Source organism: Tetranychus urticae, chromosome 2, assembly GCF_039701765.1.
Source record: "Tetranychus urticae isolate SD_2017Ah chromosome 2, NJAU_TeUrti_SD_1.0, whole genome shotgun sequence".
Taxonomy (NCBI): domain Eukaryota; kingdom Metazoa; phylum Arthropoda; class Arachnida; order Trombidiformes; family Tetranychidae; genus Tetranychus; species Tetranychus urticae.
The window spans coordinates 7,933,981-7,955,564 of record NC_142959.1 but is presented as its reverse complement, the minus strand read 5'-3'; the positions used below and the strand labels follow the sequence as shown (position 1 = coordinate 7,955,564).

General features: G+C 32.6%; 6 protein-coding genes across 8 annotated transcripts; 2 read left to right on the top strand and 4 right to left on the bottom strand.

Moving 5' to 3' along the window:
* Window positions 1–164: 164 nt before the first annotated feature.
* On the top strand, window positions 165–3,079 carry LOC107367841 (solute carrier family 60 member 2-like). Of its 2 annotated transcripts, none has more exons than XM_015935588.3 (4): window positions 165–497; window positions 569–727; window positions 831–1,262; window positions 1,374–2,080. In XM_015935588.3, the coding sequence occupies exons 1-4, from the start codon at window positions 278–280 to the stop codon at window positions 1,910–1,912; spliced, it is 1,350 nt and encodes a 449-aa protein (XP_015791074.1). In that variant the 5' UTR covers window positions 165–277; the 3' UTR covers window positions 1,913–2,080. The 2 variants fall into 2 exon arrangements, with proteins under 2 accessions (XP_015791074.1, XP_089123102.1); XM_089266976.1 differs by lacking the exon at window positions 1,374–2,080 and adding an exon at window positions 2,514–3,079 and having other exon boundaries at window positions 179–497.
* A 643-nt stretch (window positions 3,080–3,722) lies between these two features.
* Window positions 3,723–5,644, bottom strand: LOC149093802 (deaminated glutathione amidase-like). Its single transcript, XM_089266980.1, has 3 exons — window positions 5,419–5,644; window positions 4,601–4,896; window positions 3,723–4,348 (listed from the first exon to the last, which is right to left on the bottom strand). The coding sequence occupies exons 1-3, from the start codon at window positions 5,514–5,516 to the stop codon at window positions 3,768–3,770; spliced, it is 975 nt and encodes a 324-aa protein (XP_089123106.1). The 5' UTR covers window positions 5,517–5,644; the 3' UTR covers window positions 3,723–3,767.
* Window positions 5,645–8,240: 2,596 nt separating this feature from the next.
* On the bottom strand, window positions 8,241–10,140 carry LOC107367844 (deaminated glutathione amidase). The gene is made up of 2 exons (XM_015935591.3): window positions 9,692–10,140; window positions 8,241–8,850 (listed from the first exon to the last, which is right to left on the bottom strand). The coding sequence occupies exons 1-2, from the start codon at window positions 10,065–10,067 to the stop codon at window positions 8,270–8,272; spliced, it is 957 nt and encodes a 318-aa protein (XP_015791077.1). The 5' UTR covers window positions 10,068–10,140; the 3' UTR covers window positions 8,241–8,269.
* Window positions 10,141–10,781: 641 nt separating this feature from the next.
* On the top strand, window positions 10,782–16,119 carry Hmbs (porphobilinogen deaminase-like protein l(3)02640). Its single transcript, XM_015935594.3, has 3 exons — window positions 10,782–11,177; window positions 11,259–14,538; window positions 14,622–16,119. The coding sequence occupies exons 2-3, from the start codon at window positions 14,150–14,152 to the stop codon at window positions 15,487–15,489; spliced, it is 1,257 nt and encodes a 418-aa protein (XP_015791080.1). The 5' UTR covers window positions 10,782–11,177; window positions 11,259–14,149; the 3' UTR covers window positions 15,490–16,119.
* LOC107367845 (mitochondrial ribosome-associated GTPase 2) lies at window positions 15,759–17,601 on the bottom strand. The gene is made up of 2 exons (XM_015935593.3): window positions 17,215–17,601; window positions 15,759–17,160 (listed from the first exon to the last, which is right to left on the bottom strand). The coding sequence occupies exons 1-2, from the start codon at window positions 17,512–17,514 to the stop codon at window positions 16,120–16,122; spliced, it is 1,341 nt and encodes a 446-aa protein (XP_015791079.1). The 5' UTR covers window positions 17,515–17,601; the 3' UTR covers window positions 15,759–16,119.
* A 180-nt stretch (window positions 17,602–17,781) lies between these two features.
* On the bottom strand, window positions 17,782–21,535 carry LOC107367902 (protein IMPACT-B). Of its 2 annotated transcripts, XM_015935657.3 has the most exons (3): window positions 21,405–21,535; window positions 20,702–21,283; window positions 17,782–19,053 (listed from the first exon to the last, which is right to left on the bottom strand). In XM_015935657.3, exons 2-3 carry the CDS (start codon window positions 21,147–21,149, stop codon window positions 18,506–18,508), a joined length of 996 nt encoding a protein of 331 aa, XP_015791143.1. In that variant the 5' UTR covers window positions 21,150–21,283; window positions 21,405–21,535; the 3' UTR covers window positions 17,782–18,505. The 2 variants fall into 2 exon arrangements, with proteins under 2 accessions (XP_015791143.1, XP_089123104.1); XM_089266978.1 differs by having other exon boundaries at window positions 20,702–21,535.
* Between the last annotated feature and the right edge of the window lie 49 nt (window positions 21,536–21,584).

The following is a 21,584-nucleotide window of genomic DNA, read 5'->3' as shown; positions in this document are numbered from 1 at the left end:
TATCACATGGCATCGGCATTTAGATGATCTCTGATCATTAATCAGTTCATTTTTGTTTAATCAAGACGTACAAAGATGCATGCAATTAGCTGTATACAAATAGTGAGAGACAATGGAGAGGACAGCTAAGTAAATGAATGCAAGTAACTCTCACTATCGATTAGGTTTATCAATATTAAATTGCCTTTGTAATTAGTGAAATACATCCATAACGTTAATAAGTTATCGCCCGCTGACGAGCAATATTTTACAATTAAACAGCTATTTCAAGAAACAAATGGGTTTTAAATTACTTGTGACTGAATATGTCCGGGCCAATAATTACAAATTACTGAACACTTTAGTATGTTTTGCCAGTTATGCTGGAATGGGAAGTGTTTATACCCTACTTGGATCATCTTTACTTGATTACCAGATTTTAATAAATGAAAATTTCCAAACAATGGCTACTCTTGTCCAACTAAGAGCGATTGGGGATACTGTTGGATCGATCTTAGGTGAGTTGGAATTATTTTATAAAAGCTTAATAATAAATTAATAAATATTCAATTAAATTTTCATCATTTAGCTGGATTTATTGAAAAATATATCAGCTTAGTTCTGTGTCTTAGTTTATCAAACCTGGTTCTTGGTATTTCCATAATTGTATCTCCATGGTTCAACAGTTTCTGGCCATTATCGGTAGCTACAATATTTGGTGGATTATCTCTTGGTTTTCTCGAAATATGTTAGTACCAAAGTTAACCAAATTATCATCTAATATAATAATCATTAGTCTATCTAATTTTATTTATCATTTAACTATATTAATCGAATCCAAAAATTATTAGTTTGCCATGTTTACATCGCGCTGTTATGGAAAGCACAATGCACTAACTACCTTCAAGCTCTTCACCTATTTTTTGATGTTGGTGCTTTGGTTGCTCCGTTGATTACACGGCCGTTTTTACTTCCCATTGATTTTGATGATTACAATAACCGACATGGAATCAATTCAACTGATAGTAAATCTTACACCAAAGATGATGTTCTCATTCAATATCCTCACCTCATAATGGGACTATTCCTGGCTGCTGTTGCCTTTATATTTTTCATTATTTTCATCTATGGAAATGACCAAATTGAAAGTGATGATGATAATGACAAAGATAAAGAATCAACTAATAACAAACCAAATGACGGCCAGAGATCCAAACAAATACTGGCCATAGTTCTGACAGCGTTAATTGTTAATTTTGAATTTGGTGGACAAAATCTCGTCAGTAAGTAAAGATTGTTTATGTTGCTTATCATAAACATTCTGTTGCGGTAATACTTAATAAAAATCCCTTTCAAATATTATTCTCTTCATTCTATTTTTTTTATCTATCAAGGTTCTCTTGGTCCAGCCTTCGGAGTTAAATCTAATTTAAGATTAGACAAAAAAGAGGCTACCCTTTTGGTGACCATTTACTGGTCAATTTTAGGGTTGTACAAACTCGTGTTGATTCCGTTGACAATATACTCTACTGATGTAACTTTGATCATATCCCATGTGATAATAGCAATTTGTGGAGCTTCAGTTATGGCTTCTGGAGCTGACAGCAATTTAACATTGACTTTGATCTCATTTGGCCTTCTTAGCATTGGCTTTGCGCCTTGTTTTGCTTTATGTTTCGGTCTTATTCAGAAATTCTTTACAGTTTCAAGTAGAGTTACTTCACTGATCTTCTTCTTTGGAATTTTGGGTGAATCGATTCACCCATGGGTTGTGTCTAGATTCATGGAATCATCTTCATCTTTTTATACTAATTATTTTGCAACAATGGTATTTATCGACTCATTTTTATGCATATTTCTTGTAATTCTCATGGTTAAATTTTACAAGAAAAGTTCTCCAATTAGAGATGAATATCAAGAATTTTCAAACTGAAATAACTTTCTTTTTGCATGGGCTTCAAGACTCATGAAAATAAAATGTTTAAACCTCCTGGAGTATAAATCGAAGCTGCTTAGCTTTATTTCATTTACTTATTAAAACACATTGCGCACATTGCGCAAACAAAAGCGCTGTTTATGGACCTCCTGTGAGATAGAATGATATGAAGTCTCATTATGTTTTTACATTCATTTCAATCCCTAAGGCAGAGGAAAGATTCAAACTGGGCCAGCTTTCATCTCTTAATACCTTGAAAACAATCAGTTGTTAACAGATTTCTAATATGAAGAAATTATCTTATATCATGCAATGCCGGAGAATGAATGCGAAAGGTGAACAAATGGAAAGAAGTTTTAAGTACTATCTGGTTGTTATATCTATCTAGTTGAACAGATAGTGGTTCTATCTGTTCAATGTTGCAAATCGTTTAATATTTCTGCAGACTGTACGACTACAGCACACTTGAACACGAGGCTTCAATTTGTCTAATACACATCAGCAACAAAACTGAATATAATATTATTCGATGAAACAATACTAGTAACCATTAATGTGTTTTCAGAAATTTTCAAATTGAAAATTTCAATCTTTCAAGGTGCTCTTGGTCCAGCTTTTGGCGTTAAATCTAATTTGAGATTGAACAAACAAGATGCTGCTCTTTTGGTCACTATTTACTGGTCAATTGCCAGTATATACAGGCTCGTGTTGATTCCATTAACAATATACTTTACAGAAGCAACTCTAATCATATTCAATGTAATAATAGTGATTTGTGGAGCTTCAGTTATGGCTGCTGGAGCTGACAGCAATTTAACATTGACTTGGATCTCATTTGGCCTTCTTAGCATGGGCTTTTCACCTTGTTTTGCTTTCTCTTTTGGCCTTACGATATACGATGGCTTTACGATATCAAGTAGAGTCACTTCACTGATATTCTTCTTTGGAACTTTGGGTGAATCTATTCACCCATGGATTGTGTCTAGATACAGTGCGTCCTCGCTTAAGTTATATCCTCGGTTAAGTTATATTTTTTGTTGAGCGTTTTAGCTCAATGGGTAAACTGGTTAACTTACTGGCTAAGTGGGTTAGCAATGGAAACGATATAACAAAATGTATTGATTTAGTTGAAGTGATCAAGATTATTTCTGAAAGCTGGTTTGATTTAACTTCCCAAGCAATTATAAATTGTTGGGGCCATTGTAAGTTGCTACCAGAAAATTAGTAAAACAGAGCCATCTTTTGGCTTTTTGCCCTAAGCTTCACCCACAAAAATTATAACTTAAGCGAGGACGCACTGTACTTGAAATCATCCTCATCTTTTTATACCATTTACTTTGCAACAATAGCATTTACTAATTCATTTTGACAATAAAGAGTAATTGCTTTTCAATAAAAGAGTGGCACTTTATCTGAACGAATACTGATTTTAAGCGCTACCATTCACGAGATATTGATTTTCAAAATTAGAAAGAGAATAAAAGAAAAGAAAGATAAAATATTGTCGGTCAAGAGATACCAACTTTACCTATTGTCTCATTGCTAGTCGCTAGTGGATCTTTATGGTACTCTTTATGTTAACTTAAATCCTGTCCCTACTGTCTACTTTAATTTGTTTAAGAATGAGGTGAATTTGAATTTAAAAGTAGAATGACGAGTCCTTTAATTATATTCAATATCCGTTATCCCGTGATCCTGGCCATCATTTTACTCTCCCTTCAATCTAACTCTTCATCATAATCACCGCCTTTTCCTCCTAACGATATTGGTAAAGAAAGATTAAAGGATACATTTTCTAGAATGAATTACAGGTAAGACGCAGTTAAAATTTTATTGAACCTTTCTTATTAATTTAGTTTTGTTTTGCTTTAGCAGTAATTATTTCACCATATATATCAGGTCGTCGATCATTCACATTAGGTAGCAAAATTCGGGCTTGACGTTGTACCTCAGGATCAATTACAGCTACCGCTAAGCCTACATCTTCACCCACTTGAGCTATTATACAACCTCTAGGGTCGGCTACCATTGAACGTCCCCATGAAGCTTTTTTGGCATCTTTCCACTCAGTCAGACATGCACCGATGACAAAACACTGATTCTCTATGGCACGAGCACGAACAAGGGGCTCCCAAAGAGCTCCTCCATTGCTTACTGAGTATTCCGAAGGATATGTCAAGACATCGGCACCAGCTTTTGCCAAGGCTATTCCAAACTCAGCAAACCTTATATCATAACAAATACCAAGACCAACTTTACCGATTGGAGTTTCGACTGGTGGGACTAATTCATCAGCAGCAATACAAATATTAGACTCAATAACTCGAGCATCACCAGGAGCATCTACATCGAAAGGATGAATTTTGCGATAAACTGAAACGATATCTCCTTCGTTATTGATCATGAGGTGAGTATTGTATTTTCTTCCGTCATCTGAAAAAAGATTGAAAAGTCAATTATAAACACCAAACACAGATGAAGCATAGTATTAGGTAATGCGTTTTTAAATGAACCCATAATGTTTGCAACAAAATAACATTTGAAGTAGAGCGTTGTTCATAGAATTGTTTTCAGTGCTTTATCCTAGGAATATTCATGAAGATTAGATCAATGAATTAATGAACAGAAATAAGATTATCTAATAAACAAGTCTTAAAAATTTGTCACTGTTGATCCAAATCTTACCAATGTGTTCTGGTTTCTCATGAAAGCCACCAAGTGAAAGCCAAATATTTAAAGATCTAGCTAAATCTCGATACCTATTAATCATAGGACCATCAATCGGTTCCAACGAAGCAGTGACTTGCTTCTTACTGATAACAACTGAATCGAAATTTTCGGGTAAAAACGCCATTGAACATCTATATGAAGCAGCTTGGCGGATTAACCTTTCACTTGCACGATGGTTTGCCTCTCTGTCAGAAGTGCTATTGAGCTGAAGAACGGCAATCAATGGTTTAGCATCAAATGAAGTCTTTTCACTAACAAGGGATCGGCACGAACTGTCGCTCGAGTTTTCTAATGAAATATATATTTTTGGATAGCCCATCAGGGGTACATAAAAAGTGAAAAATAGTAGGTGCCCGTTTTTTGATTAACGAAAGTTATGGGCATTTTCATGGCGAACCCAGGCATTTCTCTATGCATTATGCTGAAGTTTTTTGATGAAAACAAAATTTAAAAATATTTTACGAATTTTCGTACCTCGCAATCAGACAATTATTTCACCAATCAGCTACCCTATGGAGGCAATTATGACAGTTACTAACCACAAACATAAGTTTTTTTCATCTAATGTTCATGGTGCGAAAATTCGTAAAATATTTTTAAATTTTGTTTTTATCAAAAAACTTCAGCTTAATGCATAGAGAAATGCCTGGGTTCGCCACAAAAAGGCCAATAACTTTCGTTAATCAAAAAACGGGCACCTACTATTTTTCACTTTTTATGTACCCCTGATGGGCTATCCAAAAATGTATATTTCATTAGAAAACTCGAGCGACAGTTCGTGCCGATCCCTTGTAAGAAGTCTGATTGATTGAATTGAAGATGAACTACATTTCGAAGAAGTTAATGAACTGATTAATTTGCGAGCAAACATTGTCACCAAATTTAAAAAAAGTAACGAAGTTTCTATCGGACTGTGGTGGCAGATCAAAAAGCAAGTAGAGAAGAAAACTCAACAATTTGATTTAAATTGTTGGTCAATATGATTTGGCACATCAACGATCATTGCGATCCATGTAAAATCTGAAGAGCATTTATAAGCGACTTTCATGTAACAATTTTGCACAATCACATGAACTGATGACTACTTGATGTAACTACAAGAACAATTATTGCTTAAAACTTAACATTTGAGCAAAATATTTGATAAAAATGTCGAAATTTGGTAATTAAAATCAATTTTATTCCGAAAATTATGCACAATCACCTAACTTGATAACGATTCGAGTAAACCACAAAACCCAATACAGTAATAAAAATTGTTCCCCCCTGTAGTTTACTTAGGGGTGGTTAGCAACAATTTAATAGTAAATCACTCCATCTAAATTTGAAATCATCTAAAAATAACGACTCCCGTTAATTAATATGATACAATGTTACTATTAATGAAATATCAATTGATTCCTTATTGCTCTGTAAGATAAATATGAATACATGTTAAAGATTACAGTAATCTGATTATTATTAAATAATGTATGAAAGGGGTAATCGCAAGAAATTTCGCCTTTCGAGTTCTTTTCGAGTAAGACAATTACTACTAAGTCTCTAAAAAGATCTTCATCATCTTCACTTGACAGTTTTTAATAATTAAATTCAAATGATAAATTAACGTAGTTTAATTTACGCAATTACTTCGATTTTTAGTAAAACAATTGATCAATTTTCAATCTTTGATTTGAACCCGATTTCATGATCAAAAACATTGGTTAACGTACTTAAATTGTGATTTAATTAAATAATCATTTTTTGAAGGTTTTTAAGTTCTAAATTAAATTGATGATTGAAATGATTTTTGATAGTTTTAATTGCGAAAAGTTAATATCAATCGAAAGCTCAAATTCCATATGATGATTGCAAAAAATTTGAAAACCCTAATCATTACCATTATCTAATTATTTCTAAATAATTAAAGATTCATTTAACATTGAATCTCAATAGAAATGAAACTTTTACAGTTTCGTGGATTTTTCTGAATTTTGATAAAAAAGTCTATTTAAAAATCCCATAGAAAATTATCAAAAAAGGACAATTTCATAAGTAATCAAACATAATAATTAAATAATGGTAATGATTAGAGTTATCAAACTTTTGTCAATCATCATATGGAGTTTAAACTTTCGATTGATGTAGATTTTTCTTAATTATGATTTGCTGATCATTTTTAATCAAAAAATTAATTTACAACTTAAAATTTTCAAAAAATGATCATTTAATTGAATCACAATTTAAGTATGTTAATCAATGTTTCTAATCATGGAATTGGGTGCAAATCAAAGAGAAAACATTGATCAATTATTTTAGAAAAAGATCGAAACAATTGAAAAAATTAAAATATTTTAATTAATCGTTTGAAATCAATTATTGAAAAACTTTCAAAGACTTTGTGGTTTACCTAATATTAGTAGCGTTGTATTGTTGGGATATTTTTAAGGAAAATGAACAACGAGAATAACAATTTTCATGGTGCAAAAACAAATATTGTTCTTAGTTCTTAAAATAGGAACAGGCACAAGAACATGAACAAGAACTGTACGAATCGAAACAAAAACCGAAATCGAGACCAATTTTGGGGGTAAAAGGGTATCATGAGGAAAATCTGGTCAAAAAAATCAGAGGAAGACTTCGAATTAACCTCGACAATCAACTGAAGAAAAAAATTTTGCGAATGACTGATGGCCGAATCTTCCCTTCACTAAACCTCTGAATTTGTGCCATAATTTCCGTGCATAGGTTAGGGTTTAACTTGAATCCCTCTGCTGTTTAGGGGTGACTTCAGGCACTCATTTTGCATTTATTGCGTCACCTTTGCTCTTTTGCTCCTCGTCTGATCACTCGAAATAGCTTTGTTTTTGTGTCGGAGGTGATTCTGGTTCATCAAAATAAGATGGTTCTACCAAATCTACAAAATTGTTGACTACTTTTCGTTTAAGATATTATGGCGATGAATAGTGGATGTGTTAGATTTGGTTGGTCAATATGGTGAAAAAGTGATTTAAAAAACGGTTAACTCCGCAAAAATTTTTCACATTTGCCATATAATTTTAAGAAAATCGAAATTGAAAATTGATGTGTAGCAACAATTTTTATCGACGAAAAAGTTTCTGTTTTCTAACTCTTACGTTCACAGAATGCAGAAGGTTTGCATTAAAATTGAACTTGATCAAATTATCAAGCTATATCAATTTACAACTTTTTTTCAATTATTCAAGGAGATATAGCCTGAAAAATTCCACCCCCTTAGATTCATCTTTAGAGCCCGCTGTGACCAAATTGGCCGTAAGATTTGACCATTCTAACATTAATCAAAGTTTTTCAACACAATTTATCAGAAAATCGACATTAAAATGAATTTGACGAATGAGTTTAAGCTGACCACCTCTTTGTATAATCTACTTCATTTTAATTAAAAGTGAATTTGGATTTGAGAGTAGAATGGCAAATCCTTGAATTCTATTCAGTATCCTTTATCCCGTGAGCCTGGCCATCATTTTACTTTGCCTTAAAATCCAACTCTTCATCTTTCCCACATTACAATATTAGTGAAGAAAGATTGAAGGATACATTTCTAGAATGAATTACAGGTGAGACGCAGTTTAAATCATTTTTATTGGACCTTTTTTTATTAATTTAGTTTTGTTTTAATTTAGGAGTAATTACTTCACCATATACATCAGGTCGTCGATCATTCAAATTAGGTAACAAAATTCGGGCTTGAGCTTGTACCGCAGGGTCAATTACAGCTACAGCTAAGCCTACATCTTCACCCACTTGAGCTATTATACTACCTCTGGGGTCGACTACCATGGAATGGCCCCATGAAGTTCGTTTACTATTATGATACCCAGTCTGACATGCACCTACAACAAAACATTGATTTTCCAAGGCACGACAACGAAGAACTGGTTCCCAGATAGCTGATCCGTTGATTAATGAATATGCCGAAGGATATGTCAAGACATCGGCACCAGCTTTTGCCAAGGCTATTCCAAGCTCAGCAAACCTTATATCATAACAAATACCAAGACCAACTTTACCGATTGGAGTATCGACTGGTGGGACTAATTCGTCACCAGCAATACAAATAGCAGATTCAATAACTCGAGCATTACCAGGAGCATCTACATTGAAAGGATGAATTTTGCGATAAACTGAAACGATATCTCCTTCGTTATTAATCATGAGGTGAGTATTCAATTTTCGTCCATCATCTGGAAAGAAATTGAAAAGTAAATTATAAACACCAAACACAGATAAAGTATAGCATTAGCATGTGCATAAATTAACCCATGATATTTATAAGAAAGTAACATGAATTTGAGCGTTGTTCTGTGATCGCCTGAGTGTGAGTCTGGAATATCAATATCTAGAATATATCTGAATTACTATCATTTCATCTTGCATTTCTTTTCTTTTGCTGGGTTGCGTTTTTACACAAAAAGATGCACCGAAGCAAAGTCTATTGATTTAAATAAAGAGTGTTGTGTATCATTGCTGGCAGTTATCTCTTAAGAGTGGAGATCAAACAACTAATAAAGATGGAAATGTCCAATGAAAATCTTGACCTTTACCATTGGTTTGGCATGTTGAGTTTGAATAAGATGTAAATCGCAACATTCTTCAGGAAAATTCAACAAAAATTGATTAATAAACGGTTGCATGCTCTTATCAAATTCAGATTGATAAAATTGACGAAAAATTATGCAATGATATGAAATCTGTTTCATTGTAAAAAATAAGACTACATAGAAACTGGTAAACTCTGCTTATTACCGGATTTAATCAAAATTAGATTGATTTTGTTATCAAGGAATATTTTATCGATAAAATTTTAACCTTGTACAACTTTCAACATTGTTTCAATTTATTGTTGAATAAGGTTACCTTTCAAGTCAAGCGAAATAGAATGCAATTTTTGTAAAAATTATTTTTAGCACTTTTTCCCTGGGAATATGCATGTAGATTAAATCACTGAATGAAGAGTATTGATAAAACAGAACTAAGGTTATCTGATAAGCCAGTGATATTTGCTACCACTAAATCAATTCTTACCATTGTTTTTTGGTTTCTCATGAAAGCCACCAAGTGACAGCCAAATATTTAAAGATCTAGCTAAATCTCGATACCTATTAATCATAGGTCCATCAATTGGTTCCAATGAAGCAGTGACATCTTCTTTGGTGAAATTCATCGCATCGAAATTTTCGGGTAAAAACGCCATTGAACAGCCATATGAAGCGGCTTCTCGGATTAACCTTTCACTTGCACGATGGTTCGCCTCTCTGTCAGAACCGCTGTTAAGCTGAAGAACAGCAATTAACCGTTTAGCATCAGGTGATGTCTTTTCACTAAGAAGTCTAATTGATTGAATTGAAGATGAACTACATTTCGAAGAAATCAATGAACTTATCAATTTACGGGCAAACATTTTGAATAAATTTAAAAACAAGAAGGACAGAAGACTGAACAATAATTTCAATTATTGTTGACTATGTTTTGAAACATTAAACATTGTGATTCACATAAAATTAGAAGAGCATTTATAAGCGACTTTCACGTAACAATTATCACATAACCTGATAACGACTATTAAACGACAAAAACAATCATTGCGTAAAATTTAACATAACGAAATATTTGATAAAAATGTGTGTCGAAATTTATAATCTAATAAAAAAACACTCCTATGGTTGGATGGTTGGCAACAATTTATACGCGTGTACAATGGTTAATCACTTTATCGACTAGCTATTAAGTCGTCAATGAAATCATCAAAATTTTGATTTAGTGTTTTCCTCTAACTGCTACCTACACAATTCACTACATCAAACAATCGCATCATCTCTGTTTGACGATCAAATATTAGACAATATTTTCAATGGTTTGAAACACCAGACAACGGGATTCACATGAATAAGAAGAGCATAATATGTGACCAATAAACATTTCAAGGGAATTTATTGTAACAATTATTCACGATTACAGGAGCTGATAATGTTCAGATTAATTCCCAAAAGTAATCTTTTTTGAAAATGTAACATTGAAGCATAATAATTGATACCAAAGTCTGTAGACATTTGATACTTGAATAAAGGGTTGAACAATATTAACCAATCTATTGAAAGTTGGCAACAATATTTATGCGCAATATTGATAGTTAATCACTGTATCGACAAATTAAGAGATTTAAACACCAAGTCGAAACCTGGAACAAGTTTGAGGGAACTTGTTGAACTAGAACTGGATTGGAAGCTGGTCTAATATATTGAGAGATTCACAAGTGATCAGTGTAGGCACTACACCTTATGGTCATCGGATGAACAAGTTACGAGCGAAAAATTGACAATGATTATATTGCTGTTATGAATCGTCATGAAAACAACATGATCGTAATCCTTCAGATGTTGAGCATAGAGCCAATCTGTAGACACTAAAGGAGCTTGGTTGTGCCCATATTTTGGTAACAAATGCTTGTGGATCCACGCGAGAGGAATTCAAGCCAGACATGATTGCGATTATTGGACATATAAATTGACAGGTATTGACAACTACATTTTCCCAACTTTTAATGGTAACTTTAAAATAGTTAATCAAATTTTTTTCTTTATTCCTCCGATAGAACCAAATCGAGACCTTCAACCTTTATAAAGTCATTAATTTACCTCAAGCTCATCCTTTTAATAAGGCAGTGCTAATGATGATTGAAGAAGCTTGTAGAACAGTTGAAGCCGAATATCGATCTGGAGCTTGTATTGTTGCTTGTGAAGGTCCCAGTTACCATAGTCTGACAGAATCTAAACTTTTCAAATCATGATGAGGAGACATTATTGGTATAACTACCGTTCTTGAGTGTCAATTAGCTCCCTAATTAGGACCATTCTATAATTCAATTGGATTACTGATCATGATTGTTGGCATGAAGATGAAGCTGAATCAGTTACAGCCGAATTGGTGGAGTGAAAGAAAAGTATTTAGTGAAACCATCAAACGAATTGGAAAATATGATTTCTCTGAAAATATTGCTGCTAAAAGCAAAGAGTTGCAACAAGCCATCATGTTCAAATGAAGGATATAATTATACTAATCTTTTTCGTCTAAAGATTCGGGATCAAACCGTTAACGATCTTTTCAGTATTTAGTGGTATTATTATGTTCATCATTTATACGAAACTCCAGTTAGATACGCTAAGAAGTATGGAGAAATCATGGTTAAAACGATTAAATTGGATTAATATTAATAATAATATGTATCAATATATCACCTATTAATTATGCAAGGTTGATAAAACAGGCTGATTGATTTCTGATTAACCTTGTTCATGAAAAACTATCAATATTGACTATTAATAGTTATTCTTCTACACAGGTATCAGCTTTAATTGTTTTTAAATTACAACTAATAAGCTGCTCGTTTCATTTTGTATCCACCGAAAGTTACGATTTAAGCTGATTGATTAATGTTGCCATTTTCATTTCAGATTACAGAAAAGTTAGAGGATTGATCTTCATGATAACTTGATCAAGGAATTTATTCTGAATTGTAAATCGAAAGGAGTTTCATTGAGTATAAATGTTAGTCAAGAAACAGCAAATAGCATGAGAAGAGCTTAGAGGTTGAAATGTATGGTTAAAAAGATTCAAAGAGAGGATAAACTTGAAATTAATATCGCGGTGAAAGAAGATCAATTGATTTAGAAATCGCTAAACAATGGAGAGAAGAAATGATTCCACAGATTATGTTGAATGGGCAAAGTAAATTCATTTACGATTTTGACGAAGCAGCTCATGGTGACAAGTCCCGGTTAAAACTTATTTTATCAAATCTTTAATTGAAATAACAAATGAGCTAAACTCAACTTATTTGCCCGTTTTTTAGCACTTTTAGTGTAAATAAGCTATTTCACAGGAGTGAAAATATCTGGTACTTTTAAGCTCCATCTATTGATCCAATTAATAGACGTAAATTGCATCTTCTGAATAATTTTCTGCTGTAATTAAAACAGAATTACTTGATCAAAGCAAAAGCTAGTTTGGTTTATTATTAGCTAATTTTTACACTCATGTCCGATATCAAATGCTGTGTTGTAAAGGAATTAGAGACAGCCAAGAATCTCTATGAATAGAATGCTACAAATATCGTCAGATAGTTATTATTGCCTAGGTATTATAAAGAGTGTTTGGTAATTATGTTTATGATAGGAAAATTAGAAATTTGTGATGTAATTGATATAAAGATAATTTCCTTAAATTGAGATGATACGATCTTTTCATGATTTGTTACTTGACGACACATAAGCTTAAAGTTTATTTTCACTTGAATGAATAGTAAGAATTATCTTTTTATTCAATATACTCGATGATTTTCAACAACTATTCACCTTCATCAAAAATATTGGGGCTTTTTATTTTTAATCCCACTTTTGACAAGTTTTTCAATGAAAAGAGTCTGGAAAACGCAGATATTGTTTTGATAGAATCAATTTCTCAATTTAAAATAACCGCGTTTTTTATTTGATCTAAAATTCAATAAGAAATTAAAATTTTCAGTTTTCTATAATTATTTACCGAAAGTTGGTTCTAATCTGTTCCATATTAACTTTATTGATGAATAAATAAAATTCATATCGATTGATTGACAGTTCAAATTCAACTTTATGAACCTCTTTACCTGTATCGGTTCAAGGAGCAGAGATTATAATACTTGCTGTATCGAGTACTTTGTTCATCTCCTTAAACACAAGAGTAATCAGTCATCAAAGATTTTTTTTATCAATTAATCATGTTAAGAATCATGGAAACACACTTAAGATGCGGTGTTTAATAGTTAGTTTGGTTGGCATAACGGTGGTTAAAAGTTAGAAAACTCAAATAAGTTGAAAATACCGGATGAAGGTAGCGCCAGTTTTCTGTTCTCTACTCATCTCTCTTTATCTATGGTTAGTTTGATATTTCAATAAAAACATTGTTATTTTATTTGTATTTAATTAATATAACTGACGAAAACGTTCGATGAGGACATGATTGACGATGTGCAAAACTAAGAATCTTGGGCGAATCTGCATTCAATTAAATCTAACCATAATTGCAAGTAAACGATCCATGGTTACTTTCCCTCTAACCAAATAACCGGTTACCAGTAGCCACCACATCTCTCAAACACAATGTTGATGGATTAGATAATTCTTTAGATTTAGACATCAAGTTTGAAAGTTTCAAAGTTTCAATCAGTTTTATCACTACCTGTAACTTTATCCTCCAGAATATTACTTGTTTTGCACTTCTAAAGTTTGAATAAATATATTTTTTTTTGTTATCGGTGGTTTTATGCAACGTTTATGTGACATGCTGTTGTGTGGAATTAATCTACTTGATCTACTTAGTGGTGCTTGGTGAAATATTAATTATTGTAAATTTAAAACTGGTTTCTCCGGTGTTGACTTCCTGATATTTTTTATTTGTTTATTGATTTATTTTCTTTTGAGTATTGCATTTTACTCATCCATTCAAATTATGTGGTGTCCAAAAAGGAGACGAACTGATTCGTTTGAAGATGAAAAGGAAAGCAAGATGCCAGCTCTTGAACCTAGTGGTGATGAACCAGCCATTAAAATACGTGTTGGGTCCAGAGAAAGTAAACTTGCGCTTATTCAAACTGAGTTTGTCATCAGTGAACTGAGAAAATTATACTCTGAAAAGGATTATCAGTTTGAGCTGATCACAATGAAAACGAAAGGCGATCACATTCTAGATACACCACTGTCTCAAATAGGTTCTAAATCTTTATTCACCAAAGAACTTGAAGACGGTTTACTGAATAAGTCGATTGATTTTGTTGTTCACTCTTTAAAGGATTTGCCTACTACTTTGCCTCCTAAACTCTGTGTAGCAGCTATACTTGAGTAAGTATGCATTTTAAGCATAATAATTTAGCTCATCATCAATTTGTTTACAATGCTAATTTCATACAAATTGTTCTTTACAGGAGAGAATGTCCCGACGATGCTTTGGTTCTGAAAAGTTCCCTTAAGTTGGATAAACCATTTACACTTATCCAACCACCTAGTGATAATAAATCCGAATGGGTTGCAAAACATAATATAAAAGAACCAATTGTCATTGGAACTTCATCTCTTAGACGAATAGCTCAGCTAAGATTTTATAATCCTGAAGTTGAACCAATCGATATTAGAGGAAATCTTACGACAAGAATGAATAAGCTGGATAATCCAGATGGACCTTATTCAGCTTTGATTCTTGCTTATGCTGGGTTGAAACGAAGTGGCTATGAAGAACGAATATCTCATCAGCTGGATTCTGATTGGTGGTATGCCGTTGGTCAAGGTGCATTAGCAATCGAGTGTCGTGAAGATGATTTAGAGACAATACGATTTTTAAGTCCATTAATCCATTGCAAAACCACTTTTGAAGTAATAGCAGAACGTGTTTTCATGGCAAAACTTGAAGGAGGATGTTCAGTCCCGCTGGGAGTTCGATGTTCATGGGATCCACCAGATATTGTTAATGAAGACTTTGGCGATGAAAAACGCAGGATAAAGCTGACACTTCACGGTTCTGTTTTTTCGGTGGATGGTACTAAATCAATTAAAACCCACGAGGAAGCTGATCTTGCAGATGAAATTGATATCGATGACGTTATTGAAGAGACGAAACACTTTACCAGCATTTGTTTACCTCCTTCTAATGCTCCTTGTTATTCAACAGTTAGACGCAACTTTATAAATAGTGCTAAAATAGGACTTAAATTAGCGGAAAAATTCAGAAAATTAGGTGCAATGGAAATATTACAAGAGATTAGAAAGTTCAAAAGTCCTACAGATAAAGACAACTAAATTAGTTAGATGAATTGTAGCAGGTCGTTATTGAAAGTCAATTGTTTAAATTAATTTCTACTTCTAACGACTTGACAATTTTTTCATTCCCAATATAAAATATACTTGCTAAAAAATGCTTATTTATGATAATAGCCGCATGTGCAAATAAAAACAAGTATCTGTCACCTTATTTTTCACGCTATACAATGTAAGCTCGAAAAAAATCGTAACACCTGGGATACTTCTCTTGTTAGTTGATTATCAATGTTGAATGGGGACTCTAAATGTAATATTTACTTAATTTTAATGGTGGTTTTTAGTAAATTATGATAAGTAAGCAACAAATTTTCTACAGTGACTTTTAGGTACAAATGATATAACTTGTAAATGTAAATGACTTTCTAGAATTAATTTATAATATATATTTACATTGATTTGATAAAATACGAACATTTTCCTACTTTCTCAATCATTCGATACATTGCTTGGTAACTGTAAAATATGTCGACGATGATTCATTTAAATGAATCTTCAATTTATCATGTCTAATCCATTCATTATAAATACGTTTCGAATTGAAAACTTTAAAATTTTCTACTCAAATTATGTATTTATTTGTATATTATAATAAATTATTTATACTATTTATTACCATTTAAAACCTTCTTCGTCGGGTTCTGGTTTGTTATACAAATCGTATAAGGCTCTTAAGTGCTTAAGAAATTCAGTTAAATTGTAACCATATTTTCCTGACACAGGTATTACTGGTAATGGAATTTCATCTTTCACTGTATTTTCTGCTATATAACTTTTAAGCTCATCCAATTTGTGTAGCAAGTCTTCAGAATCGTATTTAGATGCTATAATACAATGTGGACGTTTAGATAATCCCATTTTATATTGCTCTAATTCGTATTTCAAGGCCTCTAATTGTTTCCAGGGTTCTGGTAAGCTGATATCTATAACATAAAACAAGCAAACACACTTCTCGACGTGCTTCAGAAAATCATGACCCAAACCTTGATTTTCGTGAGCTCCTTCGATAAGACCAGGTAAATCGGCAACAGCAATTTGTTCATAATCAGAGTATTCGATAACTCCAATGTGAGGTACTAATGTCGTGAAAGGATAATCTGCAACCATTGGTGTAGCTCTAGATATAGCTCGGAGTAAAGTTGATTTTCCAACGTTAGGAAATCCAATCAAACCTGCATGAGCAAAGCATCTCATCTCTAATATAAGTTGTCGAGTTTCACCTCGGCCTCCATATTCAGCTACTCTAGGATGCCTATTCTCATTGGTTAGGAAGAAATGATTTCCTTTTCCACCTGCACCTCCTCGAGCAGCAATGAACATTTCTCCATCTTTTGCCAATTCAATTAAAATCTTCCCACTCTGTTCTTTGATTAAGGTGCCTACTGGTACATCGATGATAATATGTTTTCCACATTTTCCTGTCAAATCTTTATTTGCTCCATCTTCTCCGTTATTACCATGATAAGTTGATTGTAAATCAGACAAAGATTTAACTCGGTCATCAGCTTTTAGTATAATGTGTCCACCATTTCCACCATCACCACCGTCCGGTCCTGCCATGGGATTCATGAATAATCTCAAAAACGATATTTCTCCAGATCCTCCATGGCCTGCTGTGAATTTCACATTCTTGGTATCAACAAATTTGTTTTTCTATGAAAAATAAAACAATTAGTATACAATTTTTTACAACGAGAACCATCTTACCCTTGTGTGAGAAGATCTATACTTATGAGGCTTTAATGGTTTGGCATTAGTCAATAGTCCAGTTGGATACAAAGGGTTACCTTCATCATCTTCAAAAGTAGATAAACGTCCACTTTCATAACCTTTAATGGCATCAGATTCAGAATCGGTTCCAAATTTATTATCTTTATCACTCCAATGTGCAGCAAGTCGAATCCACTTCTCAGAATCACTTTCAATGTTATTCTTATATGATCGAATAGATTGCATCAAAACACGATAAGTCCTTGGCAGGATAGCTTGTAAAGTTGAATTAAACATGACATTAAACAGAAAAATTAATTTTATTATAAAGAATGATTATTTAAAACAAAACAGACTTTACTCGAGAAGATCATGAAATCTTGTACAAATTTAGTAAACAAATATTTAAGGCGGGCATTTTGAAATAACAAAACTTGCTCAAACATAAAAATCAGACTTTGATTCACTGAAAGAACAGCAATTAATAAATTTTAAGTTAAACAAATAAAATTGAAAATTAAAAATTTTGCTTTGATGGCAAATATAGAAAACCAATTTAATGGGTAATTTTTATAAATCTACATTTATTGTACAAAAACGCATATCAAATTGAAGTGAATATAAAGATACAATGTTAATTATTTATGAAAAGCGTAAAGCATTTAAAGAATTGTTTTAGATCTACATTATTTGATTAAATGTAATTAAACGTAATTGTAATGTGGTGAACTTTAGATTCCAACCAAAATGGTAATTTGTTCATTAAGCTATCGAAGGCATTAAAGTAAAGAAAAGTTTGATTGTAAGCTGCCCGATCAAGTAACTCATCAATGAGAATTATGATAAGGAAAAAAAGTTAAATGAAAGACTTCAATAGACTTTACAATTAAAGTCAATCAAAAAATAAAAATTTGCATCAGTCATTAAAGATTTTTGATTAATCAATTTCTCAGAGACTTAGATTCGAATTATTTGACAATAATTGAAGCTAAACTGCTTTAGACAATGTTAATCGATAGAGTGTTTACAGTCGATTTATGGACAATAATGAGACGAGTTAGCTTGGATAACCAATCCAAAAGCAACAAAATAATCACGGAAAAGGTAATACAAATGAGATGAGCTGAGAAAAGGTTTACAGGTTGAGCAGTTAATCTACTGGATTTAACTGCGTGAATATGATTAATAATTTTTGCCTGAGATGACTGTAAACCTTAGAGTTGATTGCTAATTGCTTCGTGAATACATTCCCATTTGAATGTTTAAAATGGGAATACATGATTAAATGTTATTTAGATTTTTTCTTCCGCCCTGAAGTGGAATTAGATGATTTCTCAGGTACAGCTTCAATGTAACCACATTTAACGAGCAAATCTCTAGCAGCATTGTTTATATGTTTGAAGCGATCGGCACCCAAATTAACTCCACCATACCATCGACTAACTACAACGAGAACGTTTTTAACGTCAAGAAGCTGAAGGAGATGAAGAAGTCGTCCACCAGCATGAGTTTCGCCATCATCATCACAATCTTGAATGAAAGAATGATTAGCTCCACCATTGATACGATAGGCTACAATATTATGAGTGGCATTGGCAATCTTTTTGTTTGTTTTCAACTGAGCCAGAGCAGAATGGACTTGGTTGGTACAATCAACTGGACAAATATGAGCTTGGAAAACACTCCGACGATCAACAATTGGTTCACCATGAACTAGATTAATATCATTGGAAAGCCCATTATCTTTGTGATGGTGGTAATGATGGTAATCATACTCTTCATACTTGTATTCATAATTTTCCTCGTCAGTTCCATCTCCGTCGTTTTCACTTTTACCTGAAATAGTCAATAATAAACATAATAATAAGTTATTAATAAATTAATTCGCAAAACAGTTAAGCACTACAGTCACCTACCAAAAAGTGCACCTACCAGAAACTGCACATAATTTTTTCAATGGCCCCTAACAAGGAGGAGTTTTATCTACTTTTGAATTTCGTCGAATTTTGATTCGATTTCTTTAATTATCAATAGGCTTAATTAAATTTTCTTTCGTGAAATATCAATCTAAAAACTCTCAAAATCAGTTTAAAGCAACATTTTTGTGTAAATTTGTTCTATTAAGGGAGATTGAAAATTATGAATTATGCTGCTCGACGAATAGTGTAAATAAGCTATTTCCAGCTTGGTGCAGTTTCTGGTAGGTGACTGTAGTTAAACAAAGGATTTACCAAAATCACTTCAAATGAAACTCTCTTAAAATAACTGTTCAATATATCGAGATGATTGACCGATTAATTATCTCAAAAATATTCAAAGAGACGAAAAGCTGTATGACCAAGAGATTAAAAAATTATAAGCAATCGAGTAATGTCGATTTTTAATCCAGTAGGTTTAAATTACATGAGCTTTTGCACACATTATTTTAATTGGATAATTACAAGTAATTTGCCTAATTGTCAATTAGCTTGCTGTGTGAATAGCAATGTTATTGACACAATGTTGATGTCTATTTTGAGAGGCTTCATTTTAGTGTGAAAACAAAATAAATCTCTTGATCAATAAAAATTGATGCCAAATGTAATAGTTTTGAGAAGTGTAATAGTATTTTTCATCATGTAAACATGATGAACATGATTATGTGAACAACATTTTGCTTCAAATTATTATTTATCACTGAACCGGAGAGAGCAAAGAGGAGAAACAAGAATTAAAGTCTGCAAAGTTAACCATAGAAGACAATTTGGTTGAATGAGCTGAGTTGCATTACAACTATTTTTAGGTGACTAAAGCGAAGATTTCAAGGTTAAATTTGTTTTCATTTAATTCAAAACTATTATTTAAACACTTCATCTTCATCTTCCTCATCATCAACCTTAACTTTTCCCTTTGCTCCTCTTCCCTAGTAGCCTAGTCTCGATGAATGCATCTCTTCATGACAATCTTTCACACAGTTATCCTGTTTTTGTACTTTAATTATAACTTAGAGATTCAAAAATGAGGGTTCACCTGTAAACTCAAGGTTAATCTGTATCAACAAATTGATGAGATTCACATGAGCAAGGACTACAATAACAATCCAGCAAAGTAATTTGTGGTCAATTAATTTTTAATCGCATGATTCCTGTTCACTGTTTTCAGTTGGTTATTCATCAAAACAATTCCAGCAACTAGTTAGCAAGTTAACTTGAAGTAACAACATGCTTTTAACATTTCCATATTAAGAAATGAACTTTGACAAAATTCAATCAATTGATATTATTCATCATCTAAAATCCTTAAACTAAGTAACCGGTTAGCTAATCGACAGATTTAACGCAATGGAGCTCATAAATATTCAATCCGTTCAAGTTACAACCTCTCAGGACATTTATGAATGCAAATACTTAATTAACAATTGGTCCCTCAAAATAAGCTGCATAAAAAAGCTGCTTAAAAATACAGAGTGTAAAATGGAGAAATGTCGAAAAAATCAATTACTAACCTGATGACGACAGTTGTTTATTATTCAATGCAGTTAATTGTTCATCCAAATTACCATTGTCCTCAGGAGTAGATGTGTTGCCGGTTTCATTGTTACTTGAAACTGATTCACCGGTTTCTTTCTTTTCTAGATACTCACGAGCTTTCTCTATCCACATATACAATATGGATTCACCCTGATTATCCAGATAAATTGAGTTGAGTTCGTTAGTTAAACTGGTCTTGAGGTTACGAGACATCCATGGAGCACTTAGTGTATAATATGGTGGACCATATAAAGGATAATCAAGGGAAAAGCGAATATCAAGTTTGATTGATTTTTCACTTTCCTCGGGATGTGTTAGCGTAACAGCGAATCCATGGCTTTCTTCTTCTTCCAAAACGAGATCATCTCCATAAATAGCTGACAATGCTTCAATTTCATCTTTACGAAGTGTTTCGTTGTCCATTTTTGTTTCACTGTTGTATTAGCTTGTTTTTACTCTCCAAATTAACAATATCTCACAATGTCAGTCAGAAATAACATAGGATTATTTGTTATCAACACTCTAAAGGATCTTTCTTGGACCCAATCAACAAGCAACTAATGAAAGCAAAAAACGAACTTCAATAATTGTGGTGTTTAAGAATCAACAAAATGTCAACAGCAGAATTGATCACAATAATGGAAACACGGTGGTGAATAAATGGTTAAAAAAGTTTACCTGAATATGGAATATAAGGATTGGAAGAAAAACGTTGGCGATAATGAAATTTTTTGGCAGTAGAAAGGGAAAAAACAATTCAAGAGCAAAATAAAAAGATATGAAAGGCCTGGTTACCAGTTAAACAGTCAAATGTGAATTGATGTTGATTATAATGAAACGATGTAAACACATCAGAGT

Coding starts and splice junctions, on each gene's coding strand:
- LOC107367841 (XM_015935588.3), top strand. CDS start 278: ATGGGTTTTAAATTACTTGTGACTGAATATGTCCGGGCCAATAATTAC. Junction 728..830: donor TCTTGGTTTTCTCGAAATAT/GTTAGTACCAAA, acceptor AAAAATTATTAG/TTTGCCATGTTTACATCGCG. Junction 1,263..1,373: donor TGGTGGACAAAATCTCGTCA/GTAAGTAAAGAT, acceptor TTATCTATCAAG/GTTCTCTTGGTCCAGCCTTC.
- LOC149093802 (XM_089266980.1), bottom strand. CDS start 5,516: ATGTTTGCTCGCAAATTAATCAGTTCATTAACTTCTTCGAAATGTAGT. Junction 4,897..5,418: donor ACAAGGGATCGGCACGAACT/GTCGCTCGAGTT, acceptor ATCCCTTGTTAG/TGAAAAGACTTCATTTGATG. Junction 4,349..4,600: donor TGAGAAACCAGAACACATTG/GTAAGATTTGGA, acceptor ATCTTTTTTCAG/ATGACGGAAGAAAATACAAT.
- LOC107367844 (XM_015935591.3), bottom strand. CDS start 10,067: ATGTTTGCCCGTAAATTGATAAGTTCATTGATTTCTTCGAAATGTAGT. Junction 8,851..9,691: donor TGAGAAACCAAAAAACAATG/GTAAGAATTGAT, acceptor ATTTCTTTCCAG/ATGATGGACGAAAATTGAAT.
- Hmbs (XM_015935594.3), top strand. CDS start 14,150: ATGTGGTGTCCAAAAAGGAGACGAACTGATTCGTTTGAAGATGAAAAG. Junction 14,539..14,621: donor TGTGTAGCAGCTATACTTGA/GTAAGTATGCAT, acceptor TGTTCTTTACAG/GAGAGAATGTCCCGACGATG.
- LOC107367845 (XM_015935593.3), bottom strand. CDS start 17,514: ATGTTTAATTCAACTTTACAAGCTATCCTGCCAAGGACTTATCGTGTT. Junction 17,161..17,214: donor ATAGATCTTCTCACACAAGG/GTAAGATGGTTC, acceptor TATTTTTCATAG/AAAAACAAATTTGTTGATAC.
- LOC107367902 (XM_089266978.1), bottom strand. CDS start 21,149: ATGGACAACGAAACACTTCGTAAAGATGAAATTGAAGCATTGTCAGCT. Junction 19,054..20,701: donor TAAACAACTGTCGTCATCAG/GTTAGTAATTGA, acceptor TGACTATTTCAG/GTAAAAGTGAAAACGACGGA.